Raw genomic sequence first — 18,573 nt, 5'->3', positions numbered from 1 at the left:
CTTGTCATGAGTGCTCAAGGTACTTATTATTCACAGCATGCCCAACACAACTGGACATACCAGCTGGACTGCCTGATTCAGCCAGAAACCATTCTTGAATTCTTAGCACACTGACACAAGGGATGACCTTGCTATTCACGTGTGGCTGCTTCCCATCATAAATAGTGTCTATTTATGACACAATGATCATCACGATGCCTAAGGTAGCTCTCTAATCTAATGTTCATTTGTGGGATTAACATAACTCAGAAACCACTGGACAAATTGACACCAAATTTGGACACAAGACACCTAACAATCCAACGTATGTCCTTCACTCAAAAACATTGATTTTGTCATTTGGGAGTAAATATCTGATATGCAGGATGTATTTTCATACACTGGACAAAATTTGGCACAAATACCCAACACACCCAAATTTGAATACTGGCGGGGTTGGCGGGGGGATTGATTTTGTCATTTGGGAGTTGTAGTTGCTGGGATTTATAGTTCACCTACTATCAAAGTGCATTCTGAACCCCACCAAGGATGGAATTGAACCAAACTTGGCACACAGTTCTCCCATGATCAACAGAAAATACTGGAAGGGTTTGGTGGGCAGTGTCCTTTGGTTTTGGAGTTGTAGCTCACCTACATCCAGAGATCACTGTGGACACAAACAATGATGGACCTGGACCAAACTCTACACAAATACTCAATATTTCTAAATGTGAACACTGGTGGAGTTTGGGGAAAATTGAATCTTGACATTTGGGAGTTGTAGTTGCTGGGATTTATAGTTCACTTACAACCACTGAGCATTCAGAACCCCACCAATGTTAGAACTGGGCCAAACCTCCCACACAGAACTCCCATGTAGGCCACAGCAATGTGTGGCAGGGGACGGCTAGTCTATATAAATAAAAATGTAATGTTTGTTTGTGGGATTAACATAACTCAAAAACCACTGGACGAATTGACACCAAATTTGGACACAAGACACCTATCAGGCCAACAAGTGACCATCACTCATAAAACACTGAAAAACACAGCAGAAGGGACTAAAAAGCCATATATAATACACACACACACATTGCAACAGATGCACAAAACCACATACACATATACAAAAATATACACATAAACACAAACATATACACACACACAAAACACATACTGGGCCACAGCAATGCATGGCAGGGATGGCTAGTCTGTTTTTATATATATGCTGGGTGGTTATCTCTCTGGAGTGCTTGGTGAGGGTTACACTGGACGTTCCTTGGATCTCTTCCAACTCTAGGATTGTATGATTTATGCCTATGTATTTTCAAATTGGCTTACAGTTTATGATTTGCTGTTGTTGTGTGCCTTCATATTAGCTCCAACTTGCAGCTACTCTAATCAAACCACTGACCACATGCTGCAATGCAACCTGAGCCTTGCCACATGCACAATGGAGGACCTTTTTACGGCAACACCAGAGGCACCCCAAGTGGTCAGCTACTGGTCAAAGGACATTTAATCAACTACCAAGCTTGCAAACTTTGTGTTTGTTTGTTTTGTTAAAAATGTAATACACCTGTCTGGTTGCTCCTGACACGATAAATAAATAAAGCTACTCTAATGTGAACCTTTTACAGGGTTTTATTGACAGACTTTGTTTAGAGAGGGCTTTGTCTTAGAAGCTGAGAGTGTCTGCCTTGTCCAAAGTCACCCAGCGGGTTTCCATTGCTGGCCAGAGGAAGAGATCCAATCTACAAATGCAAACCAGGCTAGAATGCTGAAAGGGCGGGCTGTATGCAAGGATGAGGAAGACAGCCAAAAGGTTTCCAGCATAACATGGAATTTTTAAGGCTTGGAATTCTTCCAGGAATGGATTGAGCAACCACTGCTTCAACGTATACAAGGCAGAGAAACACAATCATTCCCTTTTGAGGAATGTTGCTGGTGACACTGAGAAAAGTCTTTCAACAACTGCCCTGCTCTCCCTTTAAAACCACCACCCAGGGACTGACCAGCCACAACATCCTGCCTCTTGGGTTGTTGTAGGTTGTTGTAGGTTTTTTCGGGCTATATGGCCATATTCTAGAGGCATTTTCTCCTGATGTTTCGCCGGCATCTATGGCAAGCATCCTCAGAGGTAGTGAGGCCTGTTGGAACTAGGAAAAAAGGGTTTATATATCTGTGGAATCCCCAGGGGGGACAAAGGACTCTTGTCTGCTGGAACTAGGTGTGAATGTTTCAACTGATTAGCATTTGATTGCCTGTTCAACAGAAAGGAGGAAACCATGAAAATGAACAAAATCTGGCTACCAGTATTAAAAAACTCTAAGATTAGAACAGCACAACAGAGAGGAAACAAACAAGGACATCTAATCACCTCTCAACAAAAGATTGCTCCAGGTAATGGCCATATAGCCCGAAAAAACCTACAACAACCCAGTGATTCCGGCCATGAAAGCCTTCGACGATACATCCTGCCTCTTGCTGTTTACATCCAATGCCCCTTCAATTCTTAAACCTTGCCTCAAGCCGCACTATGGAGGTGCTTTCTGTAAATCCCTATATCCCTCTTCGGCTGCCAGATGCCTCCATATTCCTTGTTATTTCGTTAACAGCTCCTTTCTGCCCCTTCCACCTTTGCCATTCATATTCCAGTACATCAACATAATGTAGAGCAAGCACATCATTTTCATTCACGTTCCTGCTGCCACTTAACATTGTATTCTAGGGATAAAAAGCCTTCCTTTACAAGAGTTTTCACAAAACCACTTTAGTACTAGAGGATCTTGACATACTTTCCATTTCACGTCAAATTGGAATAAAAGCCACACTACTAACGACATGCTAACTTGCTCAGTTTCCACAGCTGCGCAGTGCAAAGCTTAAAGCTTTGTTCTTCATTTGTTCAGTCATTTCTGACTCTTCGTGACCTCATGGACCAGCCCACGTCAGAGCTCCCTGTCGGCCATCACCACCCCCAGCTCCTTCAAGGTCAATCCAGTCACTTCAAGGATACCATCCATCCATCTTGCCCTTGGTTGGCCCCTCTTCCTTTTTCCTTCCATTTCCCCCAGCATCATTGTCTTCTCTAAGCTTTCCGTTCTTCTCATGATGTGGTCAAAGCACTTCATCTTGGCCTATTTCTGGTTGGATCTTCTGGTGGTCCAAGGCACTCTCAGAATTTTCCTCCAACACCACAGGCTTAAAGCAGAGATCAACAAATGAAAGATGTCAGAGAGATGTCTTCTTCTGAAGCACAACCAGTGCGATATGGTTCACTGCCTATTTTTTACTAAGGTGCAGACTCTTTAAAGTAACCCAGAACAGGGGAATGTTGTGAAACCGGGGTGTGGGGGCATTTAGGAAATGAAAAGGAATGGTTGGTATGTCCTTCCATCTTCTGCACCAAGAGTTCTACATTCATAGTAGCTTACTGCATTGGTAATGAGTGTTGTTTTTAATTGAGTGCTGGTTGTTGTTAGTTGTTGTTTACAATCCTATATTTTTATTTAATTGTATTTTTTTTTCATTTTATGTTCTGTTTTTAGGCATCTTGTACCTTATGTAAGCCTCACAACCTCTGAGGATGCCTGCCACAGATCCAGGTGGAATGTCAGGAGAGAATGCTTCTAGAACATGGCCATACAGCTCGAAAAACCTACAACAACCCAAAGTTATTACTATTACTATTATTGTTATTCTCAAACTTTTTCAGTCATAGAGCCCCTTTGGAAGCAAAAGTTTCTTGTGGTGCCTCAAGAAATGTTAATGTATTAATTATATCATGCAGGATAGCACAATCAAAGCAACCCCAGGGGATGGCCATCCAGCCTTTCCAGGAATAATAATAATAATAATAATAATAATAATAATAATAATAATTTATTTATTTATTTACTGCACTTGTAGACCGCCGTTCTCAGCCCTAGGGCGACTCACGGCGGTGTACAACATATAAAATCAGGTACAATTTACAACATAAGCAATATCACAACAACATTAGAACAACATCACTATCAATACTACAATTACACTAAATCATTCGCGACGTCTCATCGTTGAATCACAATCCAAATCTCTTTATCCATGTTCCGTTCCAATCGTCATTGCCAATTGTTGCAGCACTTACTCAAACGCCTTCTCAAACAACCACGTCTTTAGTCTCTTGCGGAATGTCATAAGGGAGGGCGCTAGTCTGATGTCCACAGGGAGGGTGTTCTACAGCCGGGGGGCCACCACCGAGAAGGCCCTATCCCTCGTCCCCACCAGGCGTGCCTGCGAGGCAGGTGGGATCGAGAGAAGGGCCTCCCCGGACGATCTCAAAGTCCTCGTGGGCTCATAGGCCGAGATGCGGTCAGACAGGTATTTTGGGCCGGAACCGTTTAGGGCTTTGTAGGCCAACACCAGCACCTTGAATTGGGCCCGGTAGCAAATCGGCAGCCAGTGGAGCTGGTACAACAAGAGCGTTGTATGCTCCCTGCGTCCCGCTCCTGCTGCGCGCTGGACTAGCTGGAGCTTCCGGGCCGTCTTCAAGGGCAGCCCCACGTAGAGAGCGTTGCAGTAGTCAAGGCGGGATGTGACCAGAGCGTGTACTACCGTGGCCAAGTCAGACTTCCCGAGGTACGGGCGCATCCGGCGCACGAGCCTGAGCTGTGCAAATGCTCCCCTGGTCACCGCTGAGCGGTGGCCATATGGCCATATAGCCCGAAAAAACCTACAACAACCCAATAACAATAATAATAGGAGCAACCCCAGGGGCCATCCAGTCCATAATGTATTGTGAAAGGCTTTCATGGCCGGAAACGTCAGGAGAGAATGTCTCTAGACCATGATGTTCCTTCTATCAGCTCCAGCGCCTCATGCGGGGACACAACAGAAGCCTCCCACAAGGATGATAAAACATCAAAATTATCCAGGCGACCCCTGGGCAACGTCCTTGCAGACGGCCAATTCTCTCACAACAGGATGCTTCTGATACGACAAAAAAAAAATGGCCATATAGCCCGAAAAAACCTACAACAACCCAATAACAATAACAATAATAATAGGAGCAACCCCAGGGGCCATCCAGTCCAGCTCCCTTCTGACATACAGGAAAAGCACAATCAAAGCACTCCCAACAGATGGCCACCCAGCCTTTGCAATAACAACAATAGAAACCCCAAGGGTCATCCAATTCATCTCCCTTCTGTCCTACAGGAAAAGAACAATTAAAGTACCTCCTGAGCGGTGGGAGGGAAATAGGGTTTTTGAAGCAAGGAAGGAGAGGAAAAAAGGCTTCTGGGGCAATGGAGGGAGAGGAGCAGGAAAGAGGAGGGAAAGCTTGGAGGAGCTGGTGGAAACCGTGGAGCCCCTGAGTATGTTTTGTGGAGCCCCAAGGCTCCATGGAGCACACTTTGAGAACCCCTGTTCTACACTATTTCTCCATTCAGTTAAAATTAGGAGAGGGACAGCACCAGAAACACAAGGAAAGTGGGATGAATTAGGGGGGCTGTTTGGGAAGACTCTTGCTTTATTTACTTATAGATTGGTTCATACGGAAGATTTATGACCTCCTAGTGCTGGGATGCAAGGTGGCTTCCAACTTGGCTTGGATGGGGAACCACTCATACAGATTGTGTACAGCTCGCACACTGTATGTGACCAATGTACAAATATTCACTAAAGAAGTATCTGGCTGGGCATGGACACATTCATAAAGGACACAGTATTCCACCAACACAGCAAAAAATGCAGACATGTGACAGGCAGCTTTCCTAGATTTGCTATGCATGCAAACAATGCTCTATCCATCTGCAGGAAGGACCAGCAAAATGAGGCTCTCCAGATGTTGCTGAACTACAAGTCCCATGAATCCATAACTTAGGCTGACAATAAGAGTTGCAGTCTAGGAACATCTAGAGTAGACTTTCTCAACTTTTTCCCCCTCTGGAACAAATAATTGTTATATCTCATGGTAAATAATTCTATCTTGTAGAAAGTGCTTGTAGAAACCTTAGCAACCTCTCAAAGAACTACAAGTTTCCAGAGAGCTCTGGGGGATAAGGCCTGTTGAGTCGCCCGAGGGCTGAGAAAAGCAGTATATAAATAAAGTAAATAAATAAAATAATAGAGGGATACAGTTTGTGTCTCCAGCAAAGGATCACCGCCTCTCCAGCAAAGGATCACCGCCTTGTCGGGGCGCTGGAGCTTGAGCACCTCAATGATGTCATGAGCGAAACCGTGAAGGGCCACCCAAGACGGGACGGTCGTGGCAGAGAGGTCAGACCAAGCGTGATCCCTGGGGAAGGCAACGGCAAACCACCCCAGTATCCTTGCCAAGAAAACTAAATGGACCAGTACAACCAGAGATATGTCGGTATGCCATTGGAAGATGGGACTCCCAGGTCGGAAGATGGCCAAAATGCTACTGGGGAGGAGCAGAGGATAAGTTCAACTAGCCCCAGATGTGATGACGCAGCTAGCTCAAAGCCGAAAGGAAGGCTAGCGGCCGACGGTACTGGAGGTGAACGACGAATCCGATGCTCTAAAGATCAACACACCATAGGAACCTGGAATGTAAGATCTATGAGCCAGGGCAAATTGGATGTTGTTATTGGTGAGATGTCAAGACTAAAGATAGACATTCTGGGGATCAGCGAACTGAAATGGACTGGAATGGGCCACTTCACATCAGATGACCACCAGATCTACTACTGCGGACAAGAGGAACATCGAAGAAATGGAGTAGCCTTCATAATTAATAAGAAATTCGCTAAAGCGGTGCTTGGATACAACCCAAAAAATGACAGAATGATCTCAATTCGAGTGCAAGGAAAGCCTTTCAACATCACAGTGATCCAAATATACGCCCCAACCACAGCTGCTGAAGAAGCAGAAGTAGATCAGTTCTATGAGGATCTGCAGGACCTACTGGATAATACACCAAAAAGAGACATTATTTTCATTACAGGAGACTGGAATGCCAAGGTGGGAAGTCAAATGACAACAGGGATCACAGGCAAGCATGGTCTGGGAGAACAAAATGAAGCGGGACGCAGGTTGATAGAATTTTGCCAGGAAAACTCGCTGTGTATAACGAATACTCTCTTCCAACAACCTAAAAGACGGCTTTATACATGGACCTCACCAGATGGTCAACACCGAAATCAGATTGACTACATCCTTTGCAGCCAAAGGTGGCGGACATCCATCCAGTCGGTGAAAACAAGACCTGGGGCTGACTGTAGCTCAGATCACGAACTTCTTATTGCCCAATTTAGAATAAAACTAAAGAGTTCAGGGAAAATACACAGACCAGTTAGATATGATCTCACTAACATTCCTAGCGAATATACAGTGGAAGTGAAGAACAGATTTGAAGGACTAGATTTAGTAAACAGAGTCCCAGAAGAACTATGGACAGAAGTCCGCAACATTGTTCAGGAGGCGGCAACAAAGTACGTTCCAAAGAAAAAGAAAACCAAGAAGGCAAAATGGTTGTCTGCTGAGACACTGGAAGTAGCCCAAGAAAGGAGGAAAGCAAAAGGAAACAGTGAAAAGGGGAGATATGCCCAGTTAAATGCGCAATTCCAGAGGTTAGCCAGAAGAGATAAGGAACTATTTTTAAATAAGCAATGCATGGAAGTGGAAGAAGACAACAGAATAGGAAGGACAAGAGACCTCTTCCAGAAAATTAGAAACATTGGAGGTAAATTTCAGGCAAAAATTGGTATGATAAGAAACAAAGATGGCAGGGACCTAACAGAAGCTGAAGAGATCAAGAGAAGGTGGCGAGACTATACAGAAGATCTGTATAGGAAGGATAACAATATCGAGGATAGCTTTGACGGTATGGTGAATGAATTAGAACCAGACATCCTGAGGAGTGAGGTTGAATGGGCCTTAAGAAGCATTGCTAACAACAAGGCAGCAGGAGATGATGGGATCCCAGCTGAACTGTTTAAAATCTTAAAAGATGATGCTGTCAAGGTGATGCATGCCATTTGCCAGCAAATATGGAAAACACAAGAATGGCCATCAGACTGGAAAAAATCAACTTATATCCCCATACCAAAAAAGGGAAATGCGAAAGACTGCTCAAACTTCCGTACAGTGGCCCTTATTTCTCATGCCAGTAAGGTAATGCTCAAGATCCTGCAAGGAAGACTCCAGCAATACATGGAGTGAGAGTTGCCAGATGTTCAAGCTGGGTTTAGAAAAGGCAGAGGAACCAGAGACCAGATTGCCAATATCCGCTGGATAATGGAGAAAGGCAGGGAGTTTCAGAAAAACATCTACTTCTGCTTCATTGACTATTCTAAAGCCTTTGACTGTGTGGATCATAATAAATTGTGGCAAGTTCTTAGTGGGATGGGCATACCAAGCCACCTTGTCTCTCTCCTGAGGAATCTGTACAAGGACCAAGTAGCAACAGTCAGAACTGACCACGGAACAACAGACTGGTTCAAGATTGGGAAAGGCGTACGGCAAGGCTGCATCCTCTCACCCAACCTTTTTAACTTGTATGCAGAACACATCATGCGATGTGCGGGGCTGGATGAATGCAAAGCTGGGGTGAAAATTGCTGGAAGAAACATTAACAACCTCAGATATGCAGATGACACCACTCTGATGGCCGAAAGCGAGGAGGAGCTGAGGAGCCTTCTAATCAAGGTGAAAGAAGAAAGCGCAAAAGCTGGGTTGCAGCTAAACGTCAAAAAAACCAAGATTATGGCAACAAGAATGATTGACAACTGGAAAATAGAGGGAGAAACCGTGGAGGCCGTGACAGACTTTGTATTTCTAGGTGCAAAGATTACTGCAGATGCAGACTGTAGCCAGGAAATCAGAAGACGCTTACTTCTTGGGAGGAGAGCAATGTTCAGTCTCGATAAAATAGTGAAGAGTAGAGACATCAGACTGGCAACAAAGATCCGCCTAGTCAAAGCCATGGTATTCCCTGTAGTAACCTACGGATGTGAGAGCTGGACCTTAGGGAAGGCTGAGCGAAGGAAGATAGATGCTTTTGAGCTGTGGTGTTGGAGGAAAGTGCTGAGAGTCCCTTGGACTGCGAGAAGATCCAACCAGTCCATCCTCCAGGAAATAAAGCCCGACTGCTCACTGGAGGGAAAGATACTAGAGACAAAGTTGAAGTACTTTGGCCACATCATGAGGAGACAGGAAAGCCTAGAGAAGACAATGATGCTGGGGAAAGTGGAAGGCAAAAGGAAGAGGGGCCGACCAAGGGCAAGATGGATGGATGGCATCCTTGAAGCGACTGGACTGACCTTGAGGGAGCTGGGGGTGGTAACGGCCGACAGGGAGATCTGGCGTAGGCTGGTCCATGAGGTCACGAAGAGTCGGAGACGACTGAACGAATGAACAACAACACAGTTTGTGTGCACCCCCAATTTAAAATACACCGCTAATGTATACAAGACTAGAAATGGAGGTAGAACAGGCCACAGGATTGATACATGGAAACATCAGGTTGGAAGGTCTTAAAATACATTCTATAGAGCAGGGTTTCTCAACCTGGGGGTCGGGACCCCTGGGAGGGTCACAAGGGGGTGTCAGAGGGGTCGTCAAATACCATCAGAAAACACAGTTGGTCACTGGGGTTCTGCGTAGAATTTTGGCCCAATTCTATTGTTGGTGGGGTTCAGAATGCTCTTTGATTGTAGGTGAACTATAAATCCCAGGAACTACAACTCCCAAATGTCAAGGTCTATTTCCCCCAAACTCCACCACATTTGGGCATATTGTGTATTTTTGGAAGTATTATTTTGGAATTATTATTATTATTATTATTATTATTATTTTCTATTGGTCACAGGGGTTCTGTGTGGGAAGTTTGGCTCAATTCTATATTTGGAGAGGTTCAGAATGCTCTTTGATTGTAGGTGAACTATAAATCCCAGGAACTACAACTCCCAAATGTCAAGGTCTATTTCCCCCAAACTCCACCAGTGTTCACATTTGGGCATATTGAGTATTTGTGGCAAGTTTGGTCCAGATCCATCATTGTTTGAGTCCACAGTGCTGTCTGGATGTAGGTGAACTACAACTCCAAAACTCAAGGTCAATGCCCACCAAACCCTTCCAGTATTTTCTGTTGGTCATGGGAGTTCTGTGTGCTAAAATTGTTTCAATTACGTCATTGATGGAGTTCAGAATGCTCTTTGATTGTAGGTGAACTATAAATCCCATCAATTACAACTCCCAAATGACAAAATCAACCCCAACCCCCCAACCCAAACCCCACCAAAAATCAAATTTGGGCATATGGGGTATTTGTGCCTAACCCTAACCCTAAACCGCCTTGAGTCGCCGATAGGCTGAGAAAGGAGGTATACAAATACAGTAAGTAAATAAAAATAAATAAAATTTGATCCAGGGAATGAAAATACATCCTGTATATAAAATATTTACATTACAATTCATAACAGTAGCAAAATTACAGTTATGAAGTAGCAACAAAAATAATGTTATGGCTGGGAGTCACAACAACATGAGGAACTGTATTAAGGGGTCGTGTCATTACAAGCACTGCTATAGAGGATGCATTACAGATGGGATGGAAATACAGGGTGTACTAAGAAGAACAGCATTGTGAATCAAGAAAGGTCTGTGAATGAATGGTAGTCCATTGCAGATGCAGAGTAGACTATCCAAGAAAGTCGGCCAACAAATTTATTTACTTGTGCACTTCTTCCCACTGGGAACTATGGGACTTTTTAAACATTGAAATCTGTCTTCTATATATCGCATTGGAGCCCTAGTTCATCCAGCCATGTACAGGCAGTACCTAAGTAACAAACATCTGACTTACAAACGACTCCTAGTTAAGAACGGGGCTGAGACAACAGGAAGTGAGGGGAACAACCCCTAAGAAGGGAAATTCACTCATTATCATCTCCAACAAGCCAAATCTTCCAAAATCCAATTATTACAGGGACAAAAAGTGAGGTGGAATCTTCTTAATCACAGATAGCAAACAAACATCCAAACACGTTCATCCTTCCCTATGCTGTACAAAGCTGATAGATAGATAGATAGATAGATAGATAGATAGATAGATAGATAGATATAAAGAGGCTGGAGTTATGCTTGAAAAATGTCCCTGTTCTGACCTGCAAATTTATTTATTTATTTATTATTTGAACTTCTATGCCGCCACTCCCCTGGGGCTCGGAGTGGCTTACAAGAATGGCTAAAATCTAACACAATTTAAAAACAGCAATATCAAACATCAAAAGCCTGTCGAAACAGGTATGTCTTACATGCCCTGCGGAAAGCTGATAAGTCCCGCAAGGCATGGACTTCAGGTGGCAGAGTGTTCCAGAGCAATGGTGCCACTACTGTGAAGGCTCTGCGCCTGGTTGTGTTAGACGCAAGGTCTTGACACTGGGAATTTCCAATAGATCTTGGCCCTCAGAACGAGGGATCTCTGGGGTTGGTAGCGGGTGAGGCAGTCCCTCAGGTCCATCGGCCCCAGGCCATGCAAGGCCTTCAAGGTGAGTACCATCCCTTTGAAAGTGATCTGGTGCTCAATTGGTAAACAATGCAGCTCCAGTAAGATTGGTGTGATGTGGCATCTCATCGGAATTCCCGCAAGAAGCCAAGCAGCTGCATTTTGTACCAACTTGAGCTTCCAGATCACCGACAGAGGAAGGCCAATGTAGAGGGCGTTACAGTAGTCCAGTCTTGAGATGACCGTAGCCTGGATCACCGTAGCTAGGTCGTCCCTGGACAGGTAGGAGGCCAGCCGTCTAGCCTGCCGCAGGTGAAAAAAGGCGGTTCTGATCACGGTGGAGACCTGGGCCTCCATCGTCAGCAGAGGGTCCAAAAGGACTCCCAGACTCAAATTCAACTTAAGAACAAACCGATAGAACCTCTCTTGTTTGTACCTGGGGAACTGTCTGTATTTGTCTTCACAGCATTCCCTGGAGAAGGAGGATGTCAACAACCAGGACTGTTTTTGCATGCCAAACCTGTACTTCATCACTGTGCTACCATAGGCTTTTCATTCACAAATCCCACAACTCTCATATCGTAGAGTTACATAACACTATATAACACGATTTTTGTTCCTAGGTAATAAATGTCATTTTCTAATTGGTTCTACCATAAAATCATGGAAAAGGTTTATTAAACTGCAAAAACTTTGTATTTGTAGAAGGAACATACTCTTATAGCACATTTTGCTCTAGTTTTTCAATACGTATCTCGTCAAGTCTCAACCAATTCAACCTAGTTTGTGGCAGCCACAAAAACAACAAAGTTTCTGGAGGAGAACAACTCCTTTCAAAGTTAGGATCCCACTATGAAACAGGAAATAACACTTTCAAACCAGGAGCAGACTTTCCCCCACATTTTGTTGTATGGTGTAATGAAAGGCCTATCTCATGAGAGTTACTGAATGAGGAAGTTCTCCTTTCCAGCCAGGATCAATACCCTGAGGTAAATTTTCCTTCTTGAGGTAAAAGATTTCATCGTAAGGTAAACTTCCAGTCGCCTTGCTGAAGTAAATCTTTCATCCTGAAAAAAGTGTTTCATTCTGAAGTAATATTTTCAGCCATCCCCCGAGGTAATTTCCCAAGTGCCCTCTTACAAATACTTCAGACTGGGGTGTTTCATCCCCAAGTAAACTTTCATTTGATCCCCTGAAGTACTATTTTGACCTGAGGCAAATTTTTTGGCTTCCCTCCTGAGGCAAATACTTCAGACTGCAGTATTCCATCCTGAGGTAAAGATATCATCCTGAGGTATGGTTTTTGGCTGAGGTAAATGTTTCATTCCACAGGTAAATATTCCACCACTCTCCTGAGGTAGTTTTTGGCACAATTTTTCAGCAGCCCTCCTGAGATAAATCCTTCAGATTGAGCATTTCACTCTGGGGTAAACTTTCAATTGCTTTCCTGAAGAAATGTTTTCCTCTGATATATATTTTCAGTCTCTTAGGTAATTTTTCAGCTGACCTCCCAAGTATTTCAGGCTGAGGTAAATGTATAATCCTGAGGTATGTGTCAAAATGTACCTCAGCTGCCATCCTGAGGTACATTTTGACCCTGGTGCAGTTTGAGAGTAACCTTCCTGGGACAAATACTTCATCCTGAGGTAATATTTTGGCTACTCTCCTGAGTTAAATGTGTCATCCCGAGGTAAAATTTCGGCTTCCCACCTGGGGTAATTTCCCAACTGCCCTCCTGAGATAAATACTTCTGAAGTAAACTTCAATTGCCTTCCTGAGGTAATTCTTTGCCCTGTGGTAAATTTTCAGTCTCCACTCAGGTAAATATTTCATTTCCAGAGATACATTGTGGCCCTGGGGCATTTCTAAGACAACCCTCTTGAGGTAATTATTTCAGACTGAGGTAAATGTGTCATCTTGGAGTGATTTTTTAGTCTTCTCTTGGAGTAAATTTCTTGGCCTGAAGTAATTTTTCATCTGACCTCCTAAGTATTTTAGGCTGAGGTACATATATCATCTCAAGGCATTTCATTCTGAGGTAAACTTCAATTGCCTTCTGAGGTAATTTTTTTTGCCCTGAAGTAAATTTTCAGTCTCTCTACTCAGGTAAATATGTCATCCTGAGGTAAATTGTGACTCCGGGGCAACCCTTCTGAGGTAAATATTTCAGACTGAGGTAAATGTGTCATCCTGAGGTAACTTGTCAGCTTGCTTCCTGAAGGAAATGTGCTATCCTGGAGTAAATCTTCAATCTCCTCCTGGAATAAATTTCTTCATTTTGCAGCTGACCTTCTAAGTATTTTAGGCTGAGGTAAGTGTTTCATCCTGAAGTAACCTTTCAGTCGCCCTTCTGAGGTAAATTTTGACCTTGAGGCAGTTTTTGGGCAGCTTCTGAGATATATATTTAAGACTGAGGTAAATGTGCCATCTTTAGATAAACTGATTTTATTTTCATCATTTTATTTTGATTATTGTTGTGATATTTACATTGTTGTAAGCCATTCTGAGTCCCCTTGGGGAGATGGGGCAGGCTATAAATAAAATTGTTGTTATTAACTGTCAGTTTTTTTCCTGAGTAAATATCCCATTCTGAGGTATATATTTCAGACTGAGGTAAATGTCCCAACCTGAGGTAAATTGTCAGCTTTTTTCCTGAGGTAAATGTCGCAGATTGAAGTAAATGTTCCATTTCGAGGTAAATGTTCATCTGCTCTCTTGAGATAAATGTCCCATCCTGAGGTAAAATTGCCGGCTTCCTTCCTGAGGTAAATGTGCCATCCAGAGGTAAACTGCCAACTTCTTTCCTGTGTATATGTCACGTCCTGAGGTAAATGTTTCAGATTGAAGTAATTGTGCCACTCTGAGGTAAATGTTCACCTGCTTTCCTGAGATGTCCCATTTGGAGGTAAATCACTGGCTTCCTTCCTCAGGTAAATGTGCCACCCTGGGACAAATCTTCAGCCGCTCTCCAGAGGTAAAGTTTACCTCAGATGGCACATTTACCTAAGGAAGGAAGGCAGCAATTTACCTCAGAATGACACATTTGCCTCAGAATAGAACAATTTCAGACTGAAGTAAATGTGCCATCCTGAGATAAATTGCCAGCTTCCTTCCTGAGGTAAATGTGACATGTTGGAGCAAATCTTCAGCAGCTCTCCTGAGGTAAGTATTTCAGACTGAGGCAAATGTGCCACCCTGAGGTAAATTGTCAGCAATCTTTCTGAGGCAAATGTGCCATTCAGAGGTAAATATTACAGATCTTCATCCACTCTCCTGTGGTAATTATTTCAGACTGAGGCAAATGTGCCATCCTGAGGTAAATTGTCGGCAATCTCTGAGGCAAATGTGCCATCCTGAGGAAAATATTTCAGTTCAGGGTAAATCTTAATCCGCTCTCCTGTGATAAATATTTCAGACTGAGGTAAATGTGCCATCCTGAGGTAAATTATCAGCAATCTTTCTGAGGCAAATGTGCCATCCTATAGCAAATATTTCAGATTGAGGTAAATCTTCAGCTGCTTTCCTGTGGGAAATATTTCAGACTGAGTCAATGTGCCGCCCCGAGGTAAACTGTCAGCTTCTTTCCTGAGGTAAATGTGGCACCCTATAGTAAATGTTTCAAACTGAAGTAAATGTGCCACCCTGAGGTAAATTGTCAGCAGTCTTTCTGAGGCAAATGTGCCATCCTGAGGTAAATATTTCAGATCGAGGTAAATCTTCAGCCACTCTCCTGTGGGAAATATTTCAGACTGAAGTAAATGTGCCATCCTGAGGTAAATATTTCAGGTTGAGGTAAACCTGAGGTATGTATTTCAGACTGAGTCAATGTGTCGCCCTGATGTAAATTGTCAGCTTCCTTCCTGAGGTAAATGTGCCATCCTGAAGTAAACGTGCCACCCGGAGGTAAATGTCCTGCTTTCTTCCTGAGGTAAAGTGTCACCATCCTGAGGGACGTCTTTCTTCCTTCCTCTGGCGCCATTTCCCAACTGCTTCGCTGAGGCAAACCCCTGAGACCGACCTCCTGAGGTAAACAACACTCCCCCGCTTTCCCGGCAGCCATATACATACCTCAAGAGACGCTTCTCCTCCTCACACTCGGCGTCGAGGCCTAGCCGGGCCCCTTCGCGGGTCAAGCGCCTCCCCTCCGGATTGGCTGCCCCTTCTTTCTCCTTCGCCTTCTCCTCCTCCTCCTCTTCTCGCGGCGCTTGTGACGACCAAGATGGCGCCTGGCTCGGTCTCTTCGCGGCGGCGGAGCAGGAGGAACTACACCTCCCGGCGTCCCTTGCGCCAAAGCCGGAAAAAGCGCAAAGTAGACGCAAAGGAGGCGTGGCTTCCTCCTTCTAGCCTAGAGGGGGCGTGGCTTTGCGCTGAGCTGTTAAGGAGGCGGGGCTTTGGCTTCTACTATTCCCGGAGTGGGCGTGGATTGGCCCTGGGATACTCAGGGGCGTGGCTTCTTATGTAGGGGCGTGGTTTGCCTTGCAATCCTAAGGAGGCGTGGCTTCCTCCTTCGAGTCCAGAGGGGGCGTGGCTTAAGCCTTATATGAGAAGGGGCGTGGCCTTCCCGTCGTCGGCGCTCGCTATTGGCTCGCTCAGGGCCATCACTCGCTTTGGCCCCGCCCTCGGTGTGTGTTCTCCCGGAGGGGGCGTGGCTTAAGACTGATATGAGAAGGGGCGTGGCCCTCCCGTCGTCGGCGCTCGCTATTGGCCTGCGCAGAGCCATCACTCGCTTTGGCTCCGCCCTCAGTATGTTTATGTAGAGGTGTGGCTGGAATGCTAAGGGGGCACGGCTTCTTCCTTCGAATCCTGAGGGGGCGTGGCTTAAGCTTTATATGAGAAGGGGCGTGGTCTTCCCGTCGTCGGCGCTCGCTATTGGCCCCCGCAGAGCCATTACCCGCTTTGGCCCCGCCCCTCGGTGTGTTCTCCTGGAGGGGGCGTGGCTTTGCACTGAGATGCGTGGCTGGGATGCTGAGGGGGCGTGGCTTCCTTCTGAGAGTCCTTCGGGGCGTAGCTTGGGCCTGTATGCGAGAAGGAGGCGTGGCCTTCCTGGCGTCCGCGCTCACTATTGGCCCGCGCAGAGCCATCACCTTCTTTGGCCCCGCCCCTCAGGGTATTTCCCGGAGGGGGCGTGGCTTCCTCCTCCGAGTCCTTCGGGGGCGTGGCTTAGACCTGTATGTCAGAAAGGGGGCGCGGCTTCTCTGTCGTCGGCGCTCGCTATTGGCTCGCTCAAGGCCATCACCCACTTATGCCCCGCCCCTCGGTGTATTCTCCCAGAGGGGGCGTGGCTTCCTCCTCCAAGTCCTTCGGGGGCGTGGCTTAGGCCTGTATGTGAGGGAAAGGGGGCGGGGCTTCTCCGTCGTCGGCGCTAGCTATTGGTCCGCGCAGAGCCATCACCCGCTTTGGCCCCGCCCCTCAGTGTATTTCCCGGAGGGGGCGTGGCTTCCTCCTCCCAGTCCTTCGGGGGCGTGGCTTGGGCCTGTATGCGAGAAGAAGGCGTGGCCTTCCTGGCGTCCGCGCTCGCTATTGGCCCGCGCAGAGCCATCACCCGCTTTGGCCCCGCCCCTCGGTGTATTCTCCCAGAGGGGGCGTGGCTTCCTCCTCCAAGTCCTTCGGGGGCGTGGCTTAGGCCTGTATGCGATAAGGAGACGTGGCCTTCCTGGCGTCCCCGCTCCCTATTGGCTCGCGCGCTCGCTAACCCCGCCCCTCGTTGTGTTTCTGTTGCCATGGCAACGCCCCGCCCCTCCAGTGTCCTGGGCTTTGGCCAGCACAGGCAGACATGGTGAGTGTGAGGTGGGAGGGGGGAAAAAGTAACTTTTCCAATCCGAGGCGAGTCCATCCATGCCAAGGGCGTTTAAAGGGAAAGAGTGGGAGTCAGAAAAGCCTTGTATCTGATTTATTCATTTTTAATAAATCAGAACTTAGAGAAGTTACTTTTAATGGTGGACTACAACTCCCAGAATCCCCTCTCTCATGGTCAATTCTGGGAAAGGGAGTTCAGACTGCTAGCATATGTCCACCTCCACAAAAGTTACTTTTTTTGGACTATCATAGCAACACTTATTGGGGATTCTGGGATTTGTAGTCCATATAGCACAGGTATAGGCCAACTTGGACTCTCCAGGTGTTTTGGACTCCAACTCCCATCATTCCTAACAGCCTCAGGCCCCTTCCTTTTTCCCCTCAGCCACTTAAGCGGCTGAGGGGGAAAAGGAAAGGGCCTGAGGCTGTTAGGAATGATGGGAGTTGGAGTCCAAAACACCCGGAGAGGCACGTAGACTTTTAATTACCCAAATTAAAATAACAGTGGGGTTTCGACTCCTAAAGCCACCCTGTTTGGGGGAAAGGGACCCTAAAAGTAAAACATAGCAATATGCAGATAGAAAGGATTAGCTGCCGACCTCTCTCTATGTATGTATGCAGTGCTCAGATGCATCCACAAGAGGGCAGTGCATAGAATAGAAAGGATTAGCCTCCAGATATGTATGTGTGCAGTGCTCAGATACATCCATAAAATGGGAGCATATAGATAGAAAGGATTAGCCTCTAGGTTTGTATGCCTGCAGTTTTCAGATGCTTCCACAAGAGGGCAGCCTATTGATAGAAAGGATTAGCCTCCAGATATGTATGGATGCAGTTTTCAGATGCATCCACAAGTGGGCAGCATGTAGATAGAAAGGACTGGGCTCTAGATATCTATGCATTCAGTGCTCAGATGCAACCACAAGAGGACAACATATAGATAGAAAGGATTAGTCTCTAGATATGTATGCATGCAGTGCTCAGATGCATCCACAAAAGGGGAGCATATAGATAAAAAGGATTGGCCTCTAGGTTTGTATTCATGCAGTGCTCAGATGCAGTCACAAAAGGGCAGCATGTAGATAGAAAGGATTGGGCTCTAGATATGTATGCCTGCCGTGCTTACATGCATCCACAAGAGGGCAGCATATAATAGAAAGGATTGGCCTCTAGGTTTGTATGCATACGGTGCTCAGATGCATCCACAAGAGGGGAGCATATCCATTGAAAGGATTAGCTTCTAGGTTTGTATGCATGCAGTTTTCAGATGCTTCCACAAGAGGGGAGCATATAGATAGAAAGGATTTGTCTCTAGATATGTATGTATGCATGCAGTGCTC

The 18,573-nt window shown here is 45.6% G+C and overlaps 2 protein-coding genes across 8 annotated transcripts in view; one reads left to right on the top strand and one right to left on the bottom strand.

The window, feature by feature from the left end:
* The window catches only part of NUMA1 (nuclear mitotic apparatus protein 1), a 109,910-nt gene extending 94,141 nt beyond the window's left edge, over positions 1 to 15,769 (bottom strand). The window contains exon 1 of the mRNA XM_060771303.2: positions 15,506 to 15,769. The gene's annotated coding sequence lies outside the window, so the exon portion shown is untranslated. The remainder of the gene's footprint in view (positions 1 to 15,505) is intronic.
* LRRC51 (leucine rich repeat containing 51) overlaps positions 15,375 to 18,573 on the top strand; it is a 9,072-nt gene continuing 5,873 nt past the window's right edge. For 2 of the 7 annotated variants that reach the window (XM_060771310.2, XM_067466436.1), the window contains exon 1: positions 15,375 to 15,463. Coding sequence is in view for 3 of the 7 variants with exons in the window: in XM_060771307.2 (XP_060627290.2) it covers positions 17,158 to 17,213 (56 nt within the window). In the remaining 4 variants the exon portion in view is untranslated. Of the gene's footprint in view, positions 15,464 to 17,118; positions 17,214 to 18,573 lie in introns of those variants that run through there. The other 5 variants (XM_060771306.2, XM_060771307.2, XM_060771304.2 and 2 more) reach the window with 5 other exon arrangements.

The sequence above is a fragment of the Anolis sagrei genome, chromosome 3 (genome assembly GCF_037176765.1).
Source record: "Anolis sagrei isolate rAnoSag1 chromosome 3, rAnoSag1.mat, whole genome shotgun sequence".
NCBI lineage: Eukaryota > Metazoa > Chordata > Lepidosauria > Squamata > Dactyloidae > Anolis > Anolis sagrei.
Note: the sequence above shows the minus strand (reverse complement) of the source record. Positions and strands in the feature narration are given on the sequence as shown.